Genomic DNA, 18,472 nt, shown 5'->3' with positions numbered 1-18,472 from the left:
CCAAACGTCATCAAAAACTTTACAGGACATCCGTTTCAATTCTCTTGTTTTAACCTACACTTCCTATTTAAATATGTGTCAAATCCAGTACTTTACATTACAGTATAAGTTTACTATTAAAGTATTTGCAGAAATTCACCATTAATATTTGACATTCCTTACCATGAAATGAATGCTTTTGGAGGGATATATTTTTAGTGTGTTTTTTAATATTTTGTGTTTAAAAGGTTTATTGTACTTTGGTGTTGTGCTGTGGATGCTGTCTTTTTTTTTTTTTTTCTCTTTTTTCTTTGATGGATGGGAGAGGGGAAATAGTGTGACAGCATTTATTTGAACCACCTTAGGAATGTTATTGTGTACCTGTTAAACTGAAATAAGAATAAAAAATAGCCAAACTTGGAACAGGGCTTCCCTCTAAATAGTGAAATATTTGATTAGAATACTTTTTGAACATCTCAGTTTCTTTTTATTCAGTTTAACAAGAAGCTTTTAGCTTATCATGTGCGCCCATCAAAAAAAGCACAGAAAAGCAAAAGTGTCTGGAGCGTTTAACACTGCTGGGCTTGAACAAAGTCAGGGTGGTGGGATCCGAGGTGAGGACTGCTGCGGGGCAGCACCGCTCCCGTTCGTCCTGCCCTGCGTGGGTTTTGATGCCTATCTCTCCCTTCTGAGAACGGGATTTTGTAGCCCGTTGTCTTCTGCCAAATGAGAGCTGACAGCCTGCAGCTCCTTGAGCACTCAGCTTCTGCTGAGACCCACCGAGCCTGCTATTTGAAGACAATTAACTGCTGTGGCTTTGCTGAATAGTCTATTATATATGGTCTGACAGATCATTGTGCCTATTATTATTTTAAATGATACAGCACAGGGCTCTGCAGGAGAATAAATTGAAACTTCCCACGTCAGTCCCTCGGGGCAAACACCATTTCAGACTGAAGGTGATGTCAGAGAGATGCTTGTGTTTTTTTATGCTAGCCACGGGGAACGCAGAATACGCACAAGTTCTTCTCGGGCTGTATGGTCAGCATGTGGCCTTTGGCCAAAAAGAACCAGTTTGGCTTCCACTTATTGCTTTTGGAGCAAACTAAACCAAAAAATTGCAGTATGACTCGAGACCTGTAATACAGGGCAACAGATCCTGTGGAACGATATTTTTCAATTACAGTTGGATTTGAAAAATGCTGCAAACCCTGGCATTAACGTTCTGCTTAATGGGAAGTAGTGGGGGACGAGAATTTAAGCTTTTATTTTTTTCTGTCTGTTTTCTACTACTGAATAATTGTCCCTTTTGTGCTGTAAGATGCAGTGGAACAGTATGTTGCCCTTGAACTCTTGTGGCTGAGAGCTACAAACCCATCCCAGGTCCCACAGGAGAGGCTGGAGTTTGTCATCAAGAGTCATGATGACCCAGTTCCCCATTAATCACTCTCCGTAAACCTTTGGCGGTTTTATGGCACCCTGACCGATAACAGGTTTAGCCAGAAATGATGAGAGGAGCAGGATTCACTGTGCAGGATGCAATGTGGAATTGGAGAGAAGGCAGGCAGAGGACTTGAGCTGGGAGCCCAGGGTTGTGGCAACGAGGGACTTGTGGGGTGGAAAAGATTCCTCTGCAGAGCATTTCAACCTCTTTTGAAACCAGAGCAAAAAGTCTCGCTTCTGTGATGGTTAATTTGCCTCGTGTTATCAACCAGGATATCTCTCAGCTCATGTGAAATATTAAAATATTTGCATTTATTTAAAATGTTAAATGTATTCACTTCATTGGAAGTGTTCAAGGTCAGGTTGGATGGGGCTTTGAGCAACCTGATCTAGTGATAGATGTCCCTGCCCGTGGCAGGGGTGTTGGACTAGATGATCTTCAAAGGTCCCTTCCAACCCAAACCAGTCTATGATTCTACTTTAATATATTTTAAATTTTCTTATCCACAGCAGCCTGAAGAGGAGCAGTCTGCATGCGATGTCACCAGCTCCAGTTCCTCTGCAGATGACACCATGTCCCTGGAGAGGAACTCATCCCTGGGCAGCGACACGTCCCTTCCCTTCCCGCCCACGGTGAACTTCGTCCACCCCAAGGACAGGCACAGCCTGGATGGCAGCTGCAGCAACATGATGCCCACAGAGGGAGGAGAGAAGGAAGAAGAGCTGGACAGTATCACGGATGTGCCCACTCATTCCTCTGTCTTACGAAACTCCATGCGGCCACTGTCACCTTTCCGTCGACACAGTTGGGGGCCGGGGAAGAACGCCACCAACGAAGCAGAAATAAATCAGAGGAGGTGAGTGAAGAGCTGCTTTGATTTACTTTGCACTCACTCATGCATATTTATCTAAGCTTTAGACTCGACATGATAAAACAGAAAACTGAGGATGTCACTTTGATTATTTCTTTTTCACTCAGAGGCGTGAAGACAATCTCCTAACGTATGTTTGTTTGGGTTTTTTTAAATTAACTTTCAGGATTAAAGTACTTATTACCTACAGTATGCTTGAGCTTTCCAGAAGAAATGGAATTACCTTGGGACAGGTCTTCTATTTGAACTGTCACCACCCCTTTCTATACGAAGGGCTTTGTTAAAGGAATCACTGGAGTGTTAAATCTCATTGACCACAAAATAAACACGACCATTATTGCTCTGATTGTATTAAGAGATAGCACGGGCACCAGGGTTTTAAAAAAAGGTGCGGAGGCTCCTCATAGTGGTGAGATGGGTAGTCCCTGTTTCACGGAATTGGTTCCACCTCCGTCTCTCATGGACAGTAAATCCCACCTAACTCATCACCAATGTCCCCAGTGGTGCCCAGGAAGATTCAAAAGGGAAGTTTTCCCATTTGTTCTTTCAGAATATAGCAGAGGGAGAGATGTTACAGCCATGTGAGTGGGTAGATGCTGGTGCCAAGTGATGGTGGGAAGAAAAGGTGCTCAGCCCCCCATCTCAGTACGGAAAATGATGAAGGAAGATGCACACCAATAAAGTAGATAGTGTAAGGTTCCCCGCCGTGGTCTGCACCGTTCAGCATCTGGGCTGTCAGACGCTTGGGGTCAAACCCTGCGTGTTCTGAAACCAGTGGAGGTTTGGCCAGTGTTTTTAATGTGTTTTAATGCTCTCAGAGCAGGAATGGCCAGTTGTTTTAGCAGGGTCAGGGTGCCGTATCCTCCCGTCCCTCTGGTGTAGACCTGCAGCTTACAGAGGCTGCAAGCCCAGGCATGCAGCGCGGTGCCGCTCTCCAGGCTGCCTGCTGCCATCTTCATGGCCACGGGTCTGCTTTTACGATAAACGGAGCTGTTGTATTTGGTGATGCCATTAAATTAAAACTGGCCACTGACAGTGGGTTCCTGGTAAATTGTTACTGACCTGTTTGGATAATCCAGTGAGAGGCAGCAGTCTCCCATCAGAACTGTATGCATCCTTTACACATTAGGAGCTGTGGGTATCACTAAAGGAATATCATAGACCCTTCAGATTTTAAAGCCAATGTTGAAAAACAGTCAGGACCCGCTAAGTAACATAGGGTGAAAGAATTGTTGTTGTTTTTGTTGTTGTTTACCACTGCCACCTTTTTTTGGCTTCATTCCTGGTCCCCAGGTAATATTTAAATAAATTAAGTAATACCTATCTTTTTAAAGCTACAAAAGAGTCAGCATAAGGTATACATGCAGGTTTGTGATGGAATGAGTCCATAAGCTCCTAAACTTATTTGGAGAGATTTATTTTTAAGTGTAGGACCTGTTATGTAAGATTTCTGAGGGGAATAAACTGCATAGCTGGCAATTACTGCTAACACTTAACAGGTGGGGTTAAATTCGCCTGCGTCAGACTTTGGAGGCTGTTTCTGATACGGGAAAATACATTCATTGTAAATGTAAGAAAATTTGAGTTAAAGGAACAGTAATTATTCTCATATGTTCTCAGATACAGCTGCCGCTTCATAAGGATAGCTGTCACATAGGTTAATTAAAAAAGAAAAGCTGGGTGGGTCTCTGCTGCTCATTTCGTTCCTGTTTGTTTTTGTTTCTGTTACAAGGAATTTGGACTGGAACTTGATTTTTTGTTTTTTTTTTCTTTGTTCTTTTCATACGTGGCTGTTGTGATGTTGAGATTCTGGTTGCTTAGCGAGCAACAACAAATACTGAGGAATTGAAGCCCAAAGAAGTGACTTTCATACAAATCAGTTAAAGTCGGGGTGTTTGCTTATTCATTTATTTCACATGCAGTAGATAGTTTTCCATTTAAATGGGAGAAGCCCTTATTGTAACTTGACTTTCGCAAACCTTTGAAGTGAAGTAACACAGAGCACAAGGCTTAGCTAAGGTTTGTCCTGCTGACGGGCAGGACCTGTGCTGCTCTCACCGCCTGCCACCCCTTGTCCGTGCTCCCTCTCCTCCTCAGGGCACCCGTGGCACTTCTTTGCTCCATAGGTGAGCAGGTTGCACTCGCTAAATGAGCAGAAAATGAACCAAATGAAGTGTAATTGTCACCAAAACCAACCCAAGGATTAAACTGGGCTACGCAGACGGGAAGAGGAATGGGGTGGCAGGCTGCATGGTCAGCCGAGCTGTAAGAGGTGCCTCCTGCCCCAGCAAAGGACTCGCAGCCTGGTCCAGCCCCCATCCACACCAAAAATAGTCTTTCCCCTGATGGCAAAGGTAGCTAAGTCAAGCTTAAATAGAGCTGCTGATACAGGACCCAAAGAGCCTACAGAAAAAAAATCAGTCTTTTGTAGGATTTGGTCTTTTTCAGTGTTACGTGTTTTCTGTTTGTAAGAGGGATGAGCATAAAAGTTTATTTACAGAAAAGATCAGAAAAAAATTAATCGTCTTAAAATGTGAAAACATGCTCAGTTCCCCTCCGCTTCCCCTCTCTCCTCAAATGCACTTCACGGATAATCCTCATGTGTATATTTTGCTATTAAAAATACAAAGAAAACTAACAAGGCTGCCACAAAAGGATGTTCATCCTTCAGTTAATTCCTGACATTCATAGCAGATTTGAAATGCCTGTCTTTCAACAATGATGCAGTGTTTTTAACGTTCGGGTCTGAGGAAAGAAACGCCAGCATTTTTCACTGATGGATTAAGCACTGCAAAACCAGAGCTGGTGTTAATCATGGTTGCTAACAGCTTCTGTCAAATAGTTTGTCCTTATCTAAACTTTAAACTGACCTGGCTTTGGCAGCAGCTAAGTTGCAACGTGGTCAATATCTGTGAAACCTTTCTGTAAAAAAAAAAAAAAAACCCAACCAAAAAACAGATTCATTTGTAAGAGAGGAGGAAAAGAGAGACTCATTACTTCCTGTAGTATTTAATTTTGTGTTTTCTCTGTACGTCCATTCCCTCTGTTGTTCGTGTGTTGGGGATATTATTCCTTCAGCTGCCATTTGTTCATTTTTTTTCCGTTCAAGCTGCTGACCACTCTCCATGATTCATTTTCAGTTCAATGCGAGTTCTGGGGGATGGTATAAAGAAGCCTCCCATTCATAGGAGAAGGTACAAAGCCAACTAACATGACTAACTGTTTTGCGTTTGAATGTCTACTAACTCTATACTGTCATGTTAATAAACTTGTAGTACCTCTCGAAGTGTTGGCATTAGAGCTGTGCATCCCGCTTGGCTGCTTTCCCTCTCCAGTCTGACCCAGGGCAATTTTTCTGACCTACAGAGCACATGCTCAAGCCATTTTCTCCAGGACAATATGTTAATAACTTGGAGAAATCTCAGATATCATTTTGGTGGCCTGTGCCATGTGTAAGATTTGGAGTTGTGTTAAAATAATTGTTTACCTGTGAGCGTGTGTGTAATTTGGATTTAAAGCACATCAGAGACTCCTGCCAAGACTTACAGGAGGGGCACCTGGGGAGGGGATGCATCAGACACGATCTCAGACTTGGAGCATACTCTGCAGATCTGCGGCTGGTTGAATTAAATGGCTTTAATTTTGCTCTCGTGCTGGTTTTTTATAACCACCTTCCTAAAAAATAGAAAATAAGGTATGTTTCTTCTTTACTTCCATGTGTGTTTTTCTTCTATATAGCAAACTCTCAGTTCCTCATCCATCATGCAGATATGCATTTCACTCATGTAACCTTTGCATTGTCTATTAACATATAAAATAGGACACTTTTGACACAGCAGGCGTGGACTGTCCACACTTACACGTTTTTAGGCTGAAAAAAAGAGAAGTTTAACCTTTCCCCTTCAGTGGTTCAACCTCTTCTCATCTCCCACAGCCTGCTACCTCTCCTCCTGTGGCAGGTTAACTCAGGATTTCACTTCCCTTGAAATGGATGGGGTTACATGTATGTGTGTGAACAAACTACCATATTTCCACATAAAGAAAAAATGTTACCGTGATGTTATTACCAAAAAAAATCACCGTGCCTTACCATGCATCAGTGTAAATGAAGCCATATAAGCAGTGCTGTAGAGTTCAGGAGAAGGCTCTTAAAAAAGAATTTAAAAAAAAAAAAGGCACAAGAAAGAACATGCTTTTTTACTTCTATGAAGCCACTTTATTTGCATCCCTCTGTGCTCTGGAGGAAGAAGTGCAGTGCTCGTCTTCTCAGCTCATGCAAATGAACGTCTTTTTACCAGTTAAGGCTCCTCTGTAGGAGCTGTGTTAGTATTTAGAGTCATAATGTCCTGAAACACCGAGCTTACACGTAGAATAATGAAAATGTCTTAAATAGGCAACCTAAAATACCTAGTCATATCTGAAATGGGTGGTAATTCTTTCAGAAGCATCCTCTCTTTTTTTTTTTTTTTTTTTCTGGCCTCCCAACCATTTTGGTATCATCCTCTCTAACCCCAGTTGGAGAGCAACAGCCTGAAACTAATTCCGACAGTTTATGCTCTCCCACAGGCTGATGTATATAATAGCTCATCCCCCCGCCCCAAGTCGTCTTCCATAAAGGGGTTTTGCATGCTCTGCATTGATCTTGTTTGGTTTTTATGGTGTTGCCAACAGATTGTGGGTGGCTCCCCAGCAGGACTGTAATTCTCTAAGACTGCTTTCCACAACCCTTGCCAAAAGGTCTTTTTCCTTCTCGGAGACCTTCCACCACTTCCAGGCTTCCTCCTACATATATGCATGGCTCCTCTCCTTCCCTCCCTCCACTCTTCTGCTTCCCTTCCCTGCAGTTTTAGCATTTGGGATTGTCACTATAACATGGCAATGGTCAGGAATAGAGGCGTCTTTTAAAGTGCACTATCTAGTGTAAACGTTACATCATTTCTTTAACGAGGAAAATCCTCTTTCCTTCAGTTGAAAAGTAACCACCCAAGAATTACTGACTTTTGCAAACTAGTCAACAGCATAGCTCCAAGGGTCCACCAAGCCCAGTAGTCTTGGGGCCACAAGCAGATGGCTGGGGGAAGCAAGGAGAGGGGAAGCGTGTATGATACCTTCCTTGGGATACTTTCTCAGCCTCCATCTAGTTTCCACCGGGCAGGTTTTACTGACCTGCTGGGAGGCTGAACCCAAGCCTGAGAGTGCAGACTGAGATGTATGATGGACATGGGTTTACTGTGGCCAGGACTTGGTTCTTTTATGATCTCAAGCAAGTATTTAGCCCCCGCCTCCCTCGCTAGTGTTTGTATCTGGCACCATGGTTTAGTTGGATGATGATGATGAAGCACTTGGAAATATTGGCATGTTATGGGAAGGTATGTCTTCATGAAGAATGCTTATGGTACTGTCCTCAGAGCTACTGGTGAAGCACACCTGGAGCTTTGGGGTGCAAAGCACAGGTACTTCAGGTGTAACCTCACCCATTTAACATCCTTAATAAAACAGGTAGCAATTATCTGAACTCCACCATTGAACACCAACCGTCAAACCCTTCATGAATGTTTCCAGTGTTGTACTGTGCGTGGAAACTATACGAGGACTTGGCATGAGATGATGCAGTCAGTGGCTTTAAACCTTCCTGTGTGCCCTCTGAGGCTTCTGGCACTCACAAATCCTGGCCCAGGGATGCTTAGACTTGTTCTGCCCTTTTGTAGGCTCCTAGCCTGGGGCAAAGCATGCTCTGGCCATGTCCTCTCCTTGCATGGATCGCAGGCCAGGGGCTGGGAGCAGGACTTGTGCAGTGCTGCTCTGGCAGATCTGTGCTGATGCAGAATTCCCTTCAGATGATGGATGTTTCCTGGACAACTTTTCCAGGATTTAGGGATCCTTTATAAGTCATAGCTGACAAGAAGATTGATTTTTCTGTGTCTGCAAAACCTGCAATTGGGCCATGAGCTGACAGAGAAAAAATAACAAAACCAGTATTTAAAATATCAACCAAAATATTTGCATTCTGTATTTGCATTTCTTATGTCTTTCATGATGCAACTTGGGACTCTTTTGGGGTATGGGAGCTGAAAGGTTTTCTAGTCAAAGTACTATTTGAAGGACTCTTGATTTAGTCCCAAATTAATAGTAAGATGAGCCTGTTTTTTTCTTCCAGCCTCTTTCACTGATTTGCTGCGCAGCATTTAAGAATGTAACTCTCTCTTTATTTTTCCCAAGTGTAGCCTGAGGTTATTAGTAGTTGTATGGAGGGGACTTAAACAATTAAATATCTGTAAGGGATTCTTTTTCTGATTTGGGGATGAGAGATACCAGAAAAATACTAATCATTACTAACACAACGGCTGTGTGTGGTTACTTATGCAAAATTGGCTTTGGTGTGTTTCAGCCTTGTTTTCCCCAAAAACTTCTCCCACAAGGAGCAGTTTCTCCAGTACATTGTATACTCGCCGATGGGATCGATTTGGGGGAAGCATGTGCTGTCCTGCTACCCATTCGGTGGTAACCTCCGTCACTTGGGGCACTCTGGTGTGTTCTGGCAGCCAGAAATATATAGTAGCTACTGCGTTATTTCTGGGTTTGTTGTTTGTTTTGTTTTTTTTTTAAGATATGCAAGAGTGAGTCTTTTAACATTCCCCTGTTCCATGACAATCCAATAATCACAGCCCTTTTCCTTTCTTTGCCTCTTTTGATGTTCCTAGTTTGAGCTGGTGTCCCTCTGGCGTACAGTTCATTGCCATGGGTCCCGACTTTACTTGTAGAAGGTATGGTATAAATAAATGTGCAGCAGCAGCAAAGAAGCACTGCAAACACCCTGTCGTCAGCTTTTCGTGCATCGCCTTTTCCGCTGCTGCTCTGGCTGAAGCGTGCACGTGTTTGTTTGCTTCGTCTGCTTTTTCAGCATTTGGTCTCGGGAATGGGTCTTCTGAGCTGGCGTGCAGGTGAAGGTGGTGGCTGCTTTTCGTTGGCCTCGAGCATTAAAGAAGCTGCACTGTTGGTTTGAGCTGCTCTATTCCATGATGATTTTAAGACGTGTTTTTTCCACAGCAGTGATCGTAACGATAATTGTGATAGCCAAAGAATCAAAACAAGAGTTAACGTGATTCAGCGCCGCTTTGTTCTGGATGGATCTCATAAAGGATTTAAGTTCATACAGACTTGTTCTTTGTAAATTGAAGGATCTAGTTTTTTCTTCAAAGGACTAATCATGTAAAACTTTTTGTGAAAAAACAATCTAATAGCCACAGATGAAAATTTCCCAGGCACTTAAAGCTTGCATCTTCTGTAGAAAGTCCCGGAGTTAAGATTGATGCTTGCAGGTCAGATCTTTACCTGATATGGCCTGGAAGCCAGTCTCCCAGACTTAGAGCTTTCCTCTGGCAGTTCTTGCTTGTAGAGCTGTTAAACTCTTTTTCTGAAGACTAGATATTGAGAAAGAAGTTAATCTGTCCTTGCTGTTAAAGATTTAATTACGTTTGGTTTATATACCCCGACCAACAAATTACAGACCAGTGTCACCCACTGGTAACTATTTTATAGGCTAATATTTGCAGTTTTGAGCTGTTTGTGTCACAACAAACTACATGATTTTTTTCTGTACTATGAAACATCATTGTTACCACCTTGGGATGCAAGAAAAAAAATTCTTCTGCCCTAAATGATCGGTAGAAACGGGACTGATTTCTCTCTGCAGGTGTTTTAGAATAAACTTTATAATGCCTGCTATTGATATACATTGTTGAGTCAAAATCTTCCTAAAGCAGATTAAATTGTAAATGCCTCAACCAGTCGTCTTTCTCATTAATTACCATGAAAAAAGTCTTTAAAAATTTACTAAATCTTCTTATTTGAGGTTTATTGCAATTTTTGCTTTGAAGATGCATATTTATCAGCCACTTAATGCTTCTAAAGGAATGCAGAACATTAATCACTACTATGCAAGTCTACCTGAATTTAAAGCTCTTCTGGTTGTTTAAATAATTTGTACGGTCTATAGTGTGTTTTCCCTTTCATTTGTTCATATGTCAGCTTGTTGGCCACTTAGATGTCATGATTAGCCTCAGGTTGGGATATATATCCAGGGTAGGCCTAGCTTCAAACTAGCAGGACTTTGTGAGCATCAAATCAAACATTAGCCACGGAGTTGTGCTAGTGTACCAGGAGGTGAATCTGTAAAGCTTGCACATTAACCCAAACTGGCATTGCAGTGAGTTTATTGATGCTTGGGCACAAGGAGCAGGAGGGTCAGAAGCAGCGTGTTAGGGCCAAGATATATCAGATGGAAATAGTCACATTTGAAAGAGGGGGTGTTTTGTGTAGGTGAGAAGAGATTGTATTAGCATCTTTCTGTAGGAGTCACTTGTCTATCAGCAGCTGTCTCTACAGAGGTCAGCCAAACCTTTTATTACTACCAATTCTGCAAGCAAAAGTTTGGTATTTTATTTAGCTTTGAGTGATTGTCTGGCTCCATTGGACAAGACCTAACTTCCTCAGCAAATGATAAAATAGGATTGATTCACTGATGGAGACAACATTTATTGAATTAAAAAAAATATTAAAAAAACAGAGAGAAAAGGAAAAAAAGAAACCAGCTTTGGCAGAAAGAAGGACATTATTAGTGCCAAAGCTTTGTGCAGTCGCAAGTGCTAAATAGATTCAGAGGATGTGTCTGCAGAGATGAACGCTACAGGCAGCCCAGAGCCGATTTTGTGACTGCTGGGAGGGGTGTTGGTCCAGGACAGGCAGCACCGTGCTATACAAGGTAGTTGAATTTGAGTGGCTTTATTCCAAGGGAGAGCCTAATAAAAAGCTAGCAAAGAGAATATGTGGAAATATCAAAATCTTTAGAAGGGGTATTTCTAGATTTTCCTGTGCACCACTCGAGAAGAAGAAGGAAAAAAACGGTAGGAAAGGCTATTGACCAGGAGTTTGAATGGTCGTTCAAGCAACTACTGTGTCTCGTTAGAGGCACAAAGATGCTGCTATTTGTTCTGAAGAAAATAGAAACCCCTCCACTGCTATCTGCACTTGGTCGTTGAGAAGTAACATGCTGAGGAATAACATCAGCATTTCCCTGCACAGTTCAGTTAGTGACTGCCTTGTGTTTTACGCTTGAAGGTGCTACGTGCTGGAAGGACACAGGTCCCTAAGAGTTTGTCAGCATCTAACCTCCATGGTTTCTCTTCAGTTACAGCCTAGAAGGCCTTGCTGGAGACTCTGGTGAGAACAAGAAGCCCTCTACAAACTTGGAGGCTTCTTCTCTGAGCTCCAAAGAACTCAGACGGAGTCCGCTTGCCAGCAATCAGTGCGGGTCCCTGGTCTTGCTCACTGAAGAACTCGAGCAAGGAGAAATCAGAGACTACGATCACCAGGTAAAGCTGTCCAACTATTGTTAGATGTCTAGAAAATGCTACATCAATGTCTTGGAAGTCATTTTCCCAAGTGACGGTCTCACTGTGAAGGCTTCTATGCTATATATATAATATTATTAAAATCTTCCATCTTTTAACATGGAGGAATTTCCACTGTGTTAAATTTGCTGCTTGGTTCTTTGGGGCAACATGGTTGATGAGCGAAGTCTTAGGGTGAGAACAAGAAAATTCCCAGTTTTCTTCCACTGATTGCATGAATAATCATGGAAAAGTTATTAACTTTTAGCATGGATGTAGTGATACTATCCATCGTGGGTGTTGTGAGGCTTCCACAATTAATGCTTATGCTGCCTTTTGCAGTCCTGAAATACACACAAGTACCAAGTAGTAATTTATCTGCTAAAGTTTTCAGGTTTATTTTCGTACTGTAGGAGGAAAATAAAGATTTTTTTCTTTCATAGGTGTAACCAGAATCAAAAGGCCCATTATTATAAGCAACAGTTAAGCAAAATGTTAATTGCATATTAAGAAAATTTAGAGTGATCTCTGGAGCAGAAGTCTATGATAGCTATTAAGGACAGATGAGCCACAATATTATGAGAATCTCAGCTTATTTTTATTAAAGAAGCAATTATAGTCTTAAATACTATAAATACCCAGGATTTCTGAGTTTGATGTTTCAGCTATACTATTTTCTGGGTTCATGCCAGAATCATTAGCCAGCCAGTCTATTTACCTTGTAGAGTCACTGCTATATGTCAAGGCAGTAAACGGGTCTTACACGATCTGGCCTGTAGAGCTGTTATGTCAAGACTCTCGTGTCTTCTCTTGCTTTGAGGAATGGCATTTTTGGGGGACGCGCTGCTAAGCATCAGATTTTTTACCATGTTGAACCAAAGTCTAGTTATGCTGAGGAGTTGGAATCACAGCAGTAATTGCAGTGGCCGTCAGACAGTTAACAATATCCGTCTTGTAATATCTTGCAAGAAAATCAAGCAGCCAGGGTCTCTCTGTTTGTTGCATAATTAGTTGTCTTACAGTTAAAAGATAAAACAAAATGTTGCATTTCACCTGTGCAACGCTGATTACATTTTTTATGGTACTTGCATTTCTCACCTATTACCTTATACTGGGATCGTTTAAATTTTCTGCTGTTTGAAAGTGAATTGTTTCAGTGAAAAAAAGTGCTGTTTCAGTGAATGTGAACAGTGAACTGTGGTCTGAAGTTGGGGTGGTGCTGTTGTTCTTGACACATTTGCTCAGTGTTGTTATTTTCTGTTCTGCAGATGCATCAAACATCGCAGCCGCAAGGATTTAATTTCTGTTCTTCCACTGTTTCATCTCCACTGACCAAATCTATGTCTCTAATGTCGATTAGTAAACCCGTGCTGGACAGTGAGTAACACAGTTTTCCCTTACCCATTCTGTCATCTGTATTATTAAATGTATCTTGCTACCTTCCTAAGGCAGAAGTTGCTAGTCCCTGCTCTTGCTTTCCTATACTATGTGAAATATATGTTTCACTGCTGCATGAAATTGTGGGTGGAAAGGCAGAACTCATTCAGTTTAGATCCATATTTTGTTCTTCCCAGCGTATCCCTGGTATTTCCAGTTCTGTTGGGTTTCTTTTGTTTGTTTTTTTTCCTAATTAGACTACTGGTACGAAAACTATGATTTATTGCGTTTGTTATTTAAAAAAAAAAAAGTGAATTTTGCATCCTTTCAGAATTTCTTCCTTTGTCAGGTAAATTCCACTTGAGATGTTATTTTCCTACTTCTAGATTTTTTGAAAGTTGATATATGGAAACTTGAGAATCCATGTCTTGGTCTCCTTGGGGGAGTTTGTTGCTATTTATTTTGAGTTAAATGTTTTGGGCAGTTGGGTGTAATTTATTGAATCTCATTCCTGAAGAAAATAATAAAAGATGATTAGGTGAAATTTTTCAGTTTAGCTTAATTGAAGCGATAACAAGCACTTAATTTTTCAACTTCACTGAATTGATTCTTTCAGCTTAAAAAGTCATTCAAAAAGCTGCAGCTGGATGTGCTTAGGAAGGGCCATGTTACACATGTTTTCATTTTATTAATTGTCAGCTAGAAACCATACTGACATTTTAGATCACGTCTTGTCAATCAGTGATGGTCTCTGATCTTTTCCTCTTTATTAACATGCTTCTTCCTTGCAAAGCTGAACAAGGGAAAGATGCTTTAAAGGAAGGTGTTTTGTTCATTTAGGAGGTTTGCTGGAGGAAGCTCACAGAGATTATGCTTTGTAGGAGATGTTTTTAAATTCTTCACCATCGTTCTTCCATGATTAATAAGCATGTGGCCTAACGGATGTGTCCCCCAGCAATGGTAACCAAAACATGGGCGGGTCTGTCCTGTGAAAAGGCCGGCTCCTTCTCTGTGCAATGGCGCACCCTCTTTCCTCCTTGGGCTGAAGGCCTTCATTATTTTTTTTTGAAGCAACCAATTTATTGGCATTGCATCCAGTTGCTAACCAAACACCATAAATAACTTGGCTCCCAGAAAAAGCGCTGTCGGTTGTTGAGAGAGCCTGGCCAGCTGAGGCTCCTCTCCTTCTCCATTGAGACTTTCCTTCAGGCCCACAGCAGGGGGTTACGACAGCGGAGGATTTGTGCCTCCATCTTGGACTTGGACAACTTGCTGCCTTTCTGCTCTTCTCTGTGTTATGACCCACATTAAAAATGCCGTCGAGGCCTGAGCTGGTGGTGGACAGGTTTGATTATCCCATCTTCTTCTAGAGTCAGCCTAGCCACGATGGTCTCGTTGAAAAAGAAGGAAAAGAGGAGATGTAGTAAGCTTTCCAGAGGGGCTGTGGAAGAAATAGCAGGGTTAGTCTTCTGCTTTGAGGCGGATGTCTGTGAGTTTTGGACACTGAAGTTAAGAATTAGTAACACTTCTGTGAGCTTTATTTTCTCAGTAGTTAATTTGCAACACCTCAGAAGGGCCTCATTTTTATAGGAAGGTGGTTTCTGAAAATCGATGCATTTGAGGCGGTTGATGTGAGCATCCAAAAGGATTACTCACCTTGAAAATTTAGGTCATGGATTCTCTTCCCAACTCTGACACTTTCCTGACTTTGGAAACTTCAGTAAATCACTTCATTCTTCCTCAGTCACTTTGAAAGAGGAATAGTGTTACTTGAGTTGTGACCATAAGTATATGTGAAGTAGCTTAGTGCCTTTTACAAGGCCTTGGTGTATAAACTCCCTTGCATCACCTAGGTTTGAAATGTATATTGTTGCAGCAGAATACTTCAGAGTTATGCAAGAATAAATCCTTGATTTCATGGAGGTGAATTCTAGGAAAACTTTAATTCTTCATTCCACTTGCATAATTTTGTGGTAGGTTTTAAAAAAAAAAAAAATTTCTGATCCCTGCAAATGCGTCTGAATGGGAAGAAAGCAAAGTGTTCTGCATAAAAGCTTCAAAAGCTAAATCCAAATGAATATACATATGGATGGCTTTCTCTTATTTTTCCCATTTATTGTCATATGTACTGAGGCAGGAGCGATTTCCAAGACTGAGTTTCTAGCCCGCACTCCATCTGATGTCTCAGATGTTCCAGGAGCTGCTGTGGCCATTCACAACTGTTAATCCTTCAGCTTTTTATAGAGAGAGGTCACAAGAGCTGTTGGCTGGAGTGCTCGGAAGACTGCTTTCGGCTTTGGAATAGCAAATTTCCAGTGTGGAGCATTGTTATAAAGCCAGGAACTGCTATAAATAAAACCACTGAAATGGAAGTTGAATTGAACTGTGCTGGAGGAGGTGGTTCTATTTACAGTAAAGTTGTATTGTTCATCTTGACTTTTAGTCTAAATAGACAGTAGACTACAGAAGAAAGAAAGCAGTGTTGCCTAGTCATGTTCTTCAGGTCTGGGACACTAGAACAACTCCTTTGAAAGGCAATCTAAACAAAATTAATGCATGAATCTTGCTAAGAATTCTTCAGTTTCAGTGCCTTTCATTGGGTCCCTCTAGGGTTGTTCTGCTTACACTGGAAAAGTGTGCACATAATTTTAGTTAAATCGCCTCTAGGCGATTGGCATTTATGACTAGTGGCTGAAGGAAAATTTCAGGGGAGTTTGCTTTGCATTGCTTGCATTGCATTGGATATTCCTTGGATAGTATTTTTATATTCTGAATTCAGTTTTGGGGTATGATATCAGCAATACAAAAAATTCCCTTTGTATGTGGCTGAAAGGACATGTTTTATTCAAAGGGAGTAATAATAGCTACTTCTTTCTCTTGGAAGTTTAATGCTGATAAAGTCTTTAGCCTCTTTTCCCTGTTGTGCAAGTGAATTGATTTATCTGTGCTATGGAATGACTTAAAAGTGCCTGAATATATGCACTGGAGATGTTTAATGTAGATGCTTAATGTAAGACCCTTAGGTCAGACTTGTCCCAGGGGCAGTTTCCCCAGCCCTGTCCCAGTCATCTTTCCCGAGGACACGCTGATGTACTATGTGAGCGATGAGTATCCAGCAACCTGACATTGGTCAGAGGTTTCCACCTGTGCTTGTATGACGAGAAGGTTTGGGAAGTATGACCCTTGGGCATCTCCATAAGAGGCTGTGTAGCAATTTCAGTTAAGAGTGGCTAGCTGGCTCCTACATCTCTCTTCAGAGAAGATTGTATTTATAAAGAACTGCTGCAAAGCTGCTGCTGTGCAAGAGCTACTCTTAAAAATAAATTGTGGGAGATTTGATGTCACAGACTGATTGCTGAGTTTGGCACTGTTTGGTAAACATCTTCCAGACAAGGACAGAAGACGGTGCAGAGGGACTTTTCTCATGGTTCAGGCAGTTTCTTTAAAACAAGGACTGTGAGTTTTAGAAGGCGGCAGAAGAAGAGATGCTTGGTTTTTTCTGTTTTATTTGGGAAGAAAAGAAGGGAAATTTAGGTGTCTCCTTTTTAAAGCTGGAAACTTTGATGGGCATAACGTTATCAAAATGTTGGGGTTTTTTAGAGATAGAAGCAGCAAGAACCTCCCCAGGTAGATAAAGTCAACACTTGTATCCTTGCTAATATCTGGCAGCTTTGCTGTGTCATTTAACTGCAAAAAGCACCATTAAACAAATATCTTGAGTTGTTCTGGTTTGATTCCCTGGCAGTTATTTCAGTGAGGCAGATGCCCTTTGTCCAGAGATCCACTGTGTTGTTGGTATTCTGTTTGGGAAAATAACTGTTCACATGTAAGTCTTCATTAAGAGGTCCTATAAAAAGATGCCAGCAAAAATAAGGAAAACCTTAAACCTCGAGTTATGCATGCAGTGAGACCTGCATCCTCTGAAACCTGCATCCTCTGGAATTCGCACGTTCTCAATTCTTTGTTTCTTGTGCCTTTTCTGAAGCCAGCTGCTTTGCAGACATTTCCTTTGCTTTGGTTTTAGTTTGCTTTGGCCGCTTTCCTCTCCTTTTTATTATTAAATGCATTTTCAAGCATGCTCTAATGTCTGCTGTTAACCCACTTCTCAGCCCAGGGCCGGACTCGACCATCGAGACGAATCTCCTTCTCCTTCAGCATCTCTCCACTCATTCCTAAGTCTAAAACTCTCTTTTCTATTGGCTCTTCTTCCAGTGATGAGGAGGAGGAGTTGGATAGTAAGTAATCGTTTTCTGTGCACTGCAGCCATTATGGGTGGAAACAAAGGGAAATCTGGTTTTGTGCTTTAGACCTTGAAGTTTCACCTTGCAAACATTGAACTAACCTTTCCATTGCCTGATGTCTAACAGCATTACCTGAGTCCTGTATCTGAATACTAACTAATGGCAGAATAAAAGGTTTGTAATCCAAAGAGTCTTGTACATCAGCACTATCATGTCTCATCTGGTTAGTTTTGGTCTGTATCCCTGTGGCAAATATTTGCCCATCTGCCACTCTGACCAGCAATGTAGTCATTACCTTTTTATTAAAACCAAAATACTTGTCTTGCGATTGTTGCAGTGCATGGAGTTAACAGAAGAGGTAGATCCTTGCCCTCCATAGGTGAGAGTGAGTACATTGCTCGGTGGAAGTAGGAGAAGAGGAGAGAAGCCCTGATATTAAATTCTGAAAATCTTGGTTGCAACTTCACAGTTCCCCTGCTGAGCAAAAAGCATACGTTGCAGCCAAACACCTTAAATCGTCAAGGTGTTCATATCTAGGTCCTGATAGTATAATCAGAATGGTTTTGTTGGGAAACAGGCGAGTGTTATATGGTAGCTTTTTTTTCCCTCCTGCAAACTCCATTGCTAAAAGAAACCCAACTAGGGCAGAAGACTGAATTCAAGTAATCTAGACTCCTCTTGTTTTTTTTAAATAGGCTTATCAAAGATAATTGAAAATGTTTCCTATTTCTTAAGCATGTTTTATTAGACTGTTGAAATAAACCAGAACAGATAATTCTCTATCTAAAGAGAAAATTCAGAGCAGCTGCATTGGTTGGTTCAAATCAAAGGTTTGCAAGGAAACTAGCCCACATCCCTCGTGTCCATACTGGGATGGGGGAAATTGCTTTCCAGTCCAATAGATTTTGGTTGCTTCCTGAATTTAAAAAATCTCCACACCATCCATGTTATAAGTATCTAAATTCTCCTGTCCATTCCCAGTATTCACAGTGGGTTTGTCCCTTCCTACAAGAAAATCCTGTGCTCTTCCCAGGTGTGATACTACCCACTTCCATATTTAAGCTCCTTCCTCCTTCCCCTTTGTTCTGTCCTCTTCTGCCTTTAACTAAACTCACAATTCATGATCCCCACAAAGAGAACTGCAAACACGCAGCTGTGCGTTGTCACGCTC

General features: G+C 41.5%; 1 protein-coding gene across 1 annotated transcript in view; it reads left to right on the top strand.

The window, feature by feature from the left end:
- AKAP13 (A-kinase anchoring protein 13) overlaps nucleotides 1–18,472 on the top strand; it is a 74,250-nt gene that overhangs the window by 18,620 nt on the left and 37,158 nt on the right. Inside the window, exons 4-6 of the mRNA XM_050902967.1 lie at nucleotides 1,936–2,279; nucleotides 11,482–11,665; nucleotides 12,952–13,060. Coding sequence (XP_050758924.1) covers nucleotides 1,936–2,279; nucleotides 11,482–11,665; nucleotides 12,952–13,060 — 637 coding nt within the window. The remainder of the gene's footprint in view (nucleotides 1–1,935; nucleotides 2,280–11,481; nucleotides 11,666–12,951; nucleotides 13,061–18,472) is intronic.

This window comes from Gymnogyps californianus, chromosome 11 (genome assembly GCF_018139145.2).
Source record: "Gymnogyps californianus isolate 813 chromosome 11, ASM1813914v2, whole genome shotgun sequence".
Classification (NCBI taxonomy): Eukaryota; Metazoa; Chordata; class Aves; order Accipitriformes; family Cathartidae; genus Gymnogyps; species Gymnogyps californianus.
The sequence above is the reverse complement of the archived record's forward strand: the minus strand, read 5'-3'. Positions and strand labels throughout refer to the sequence as shown.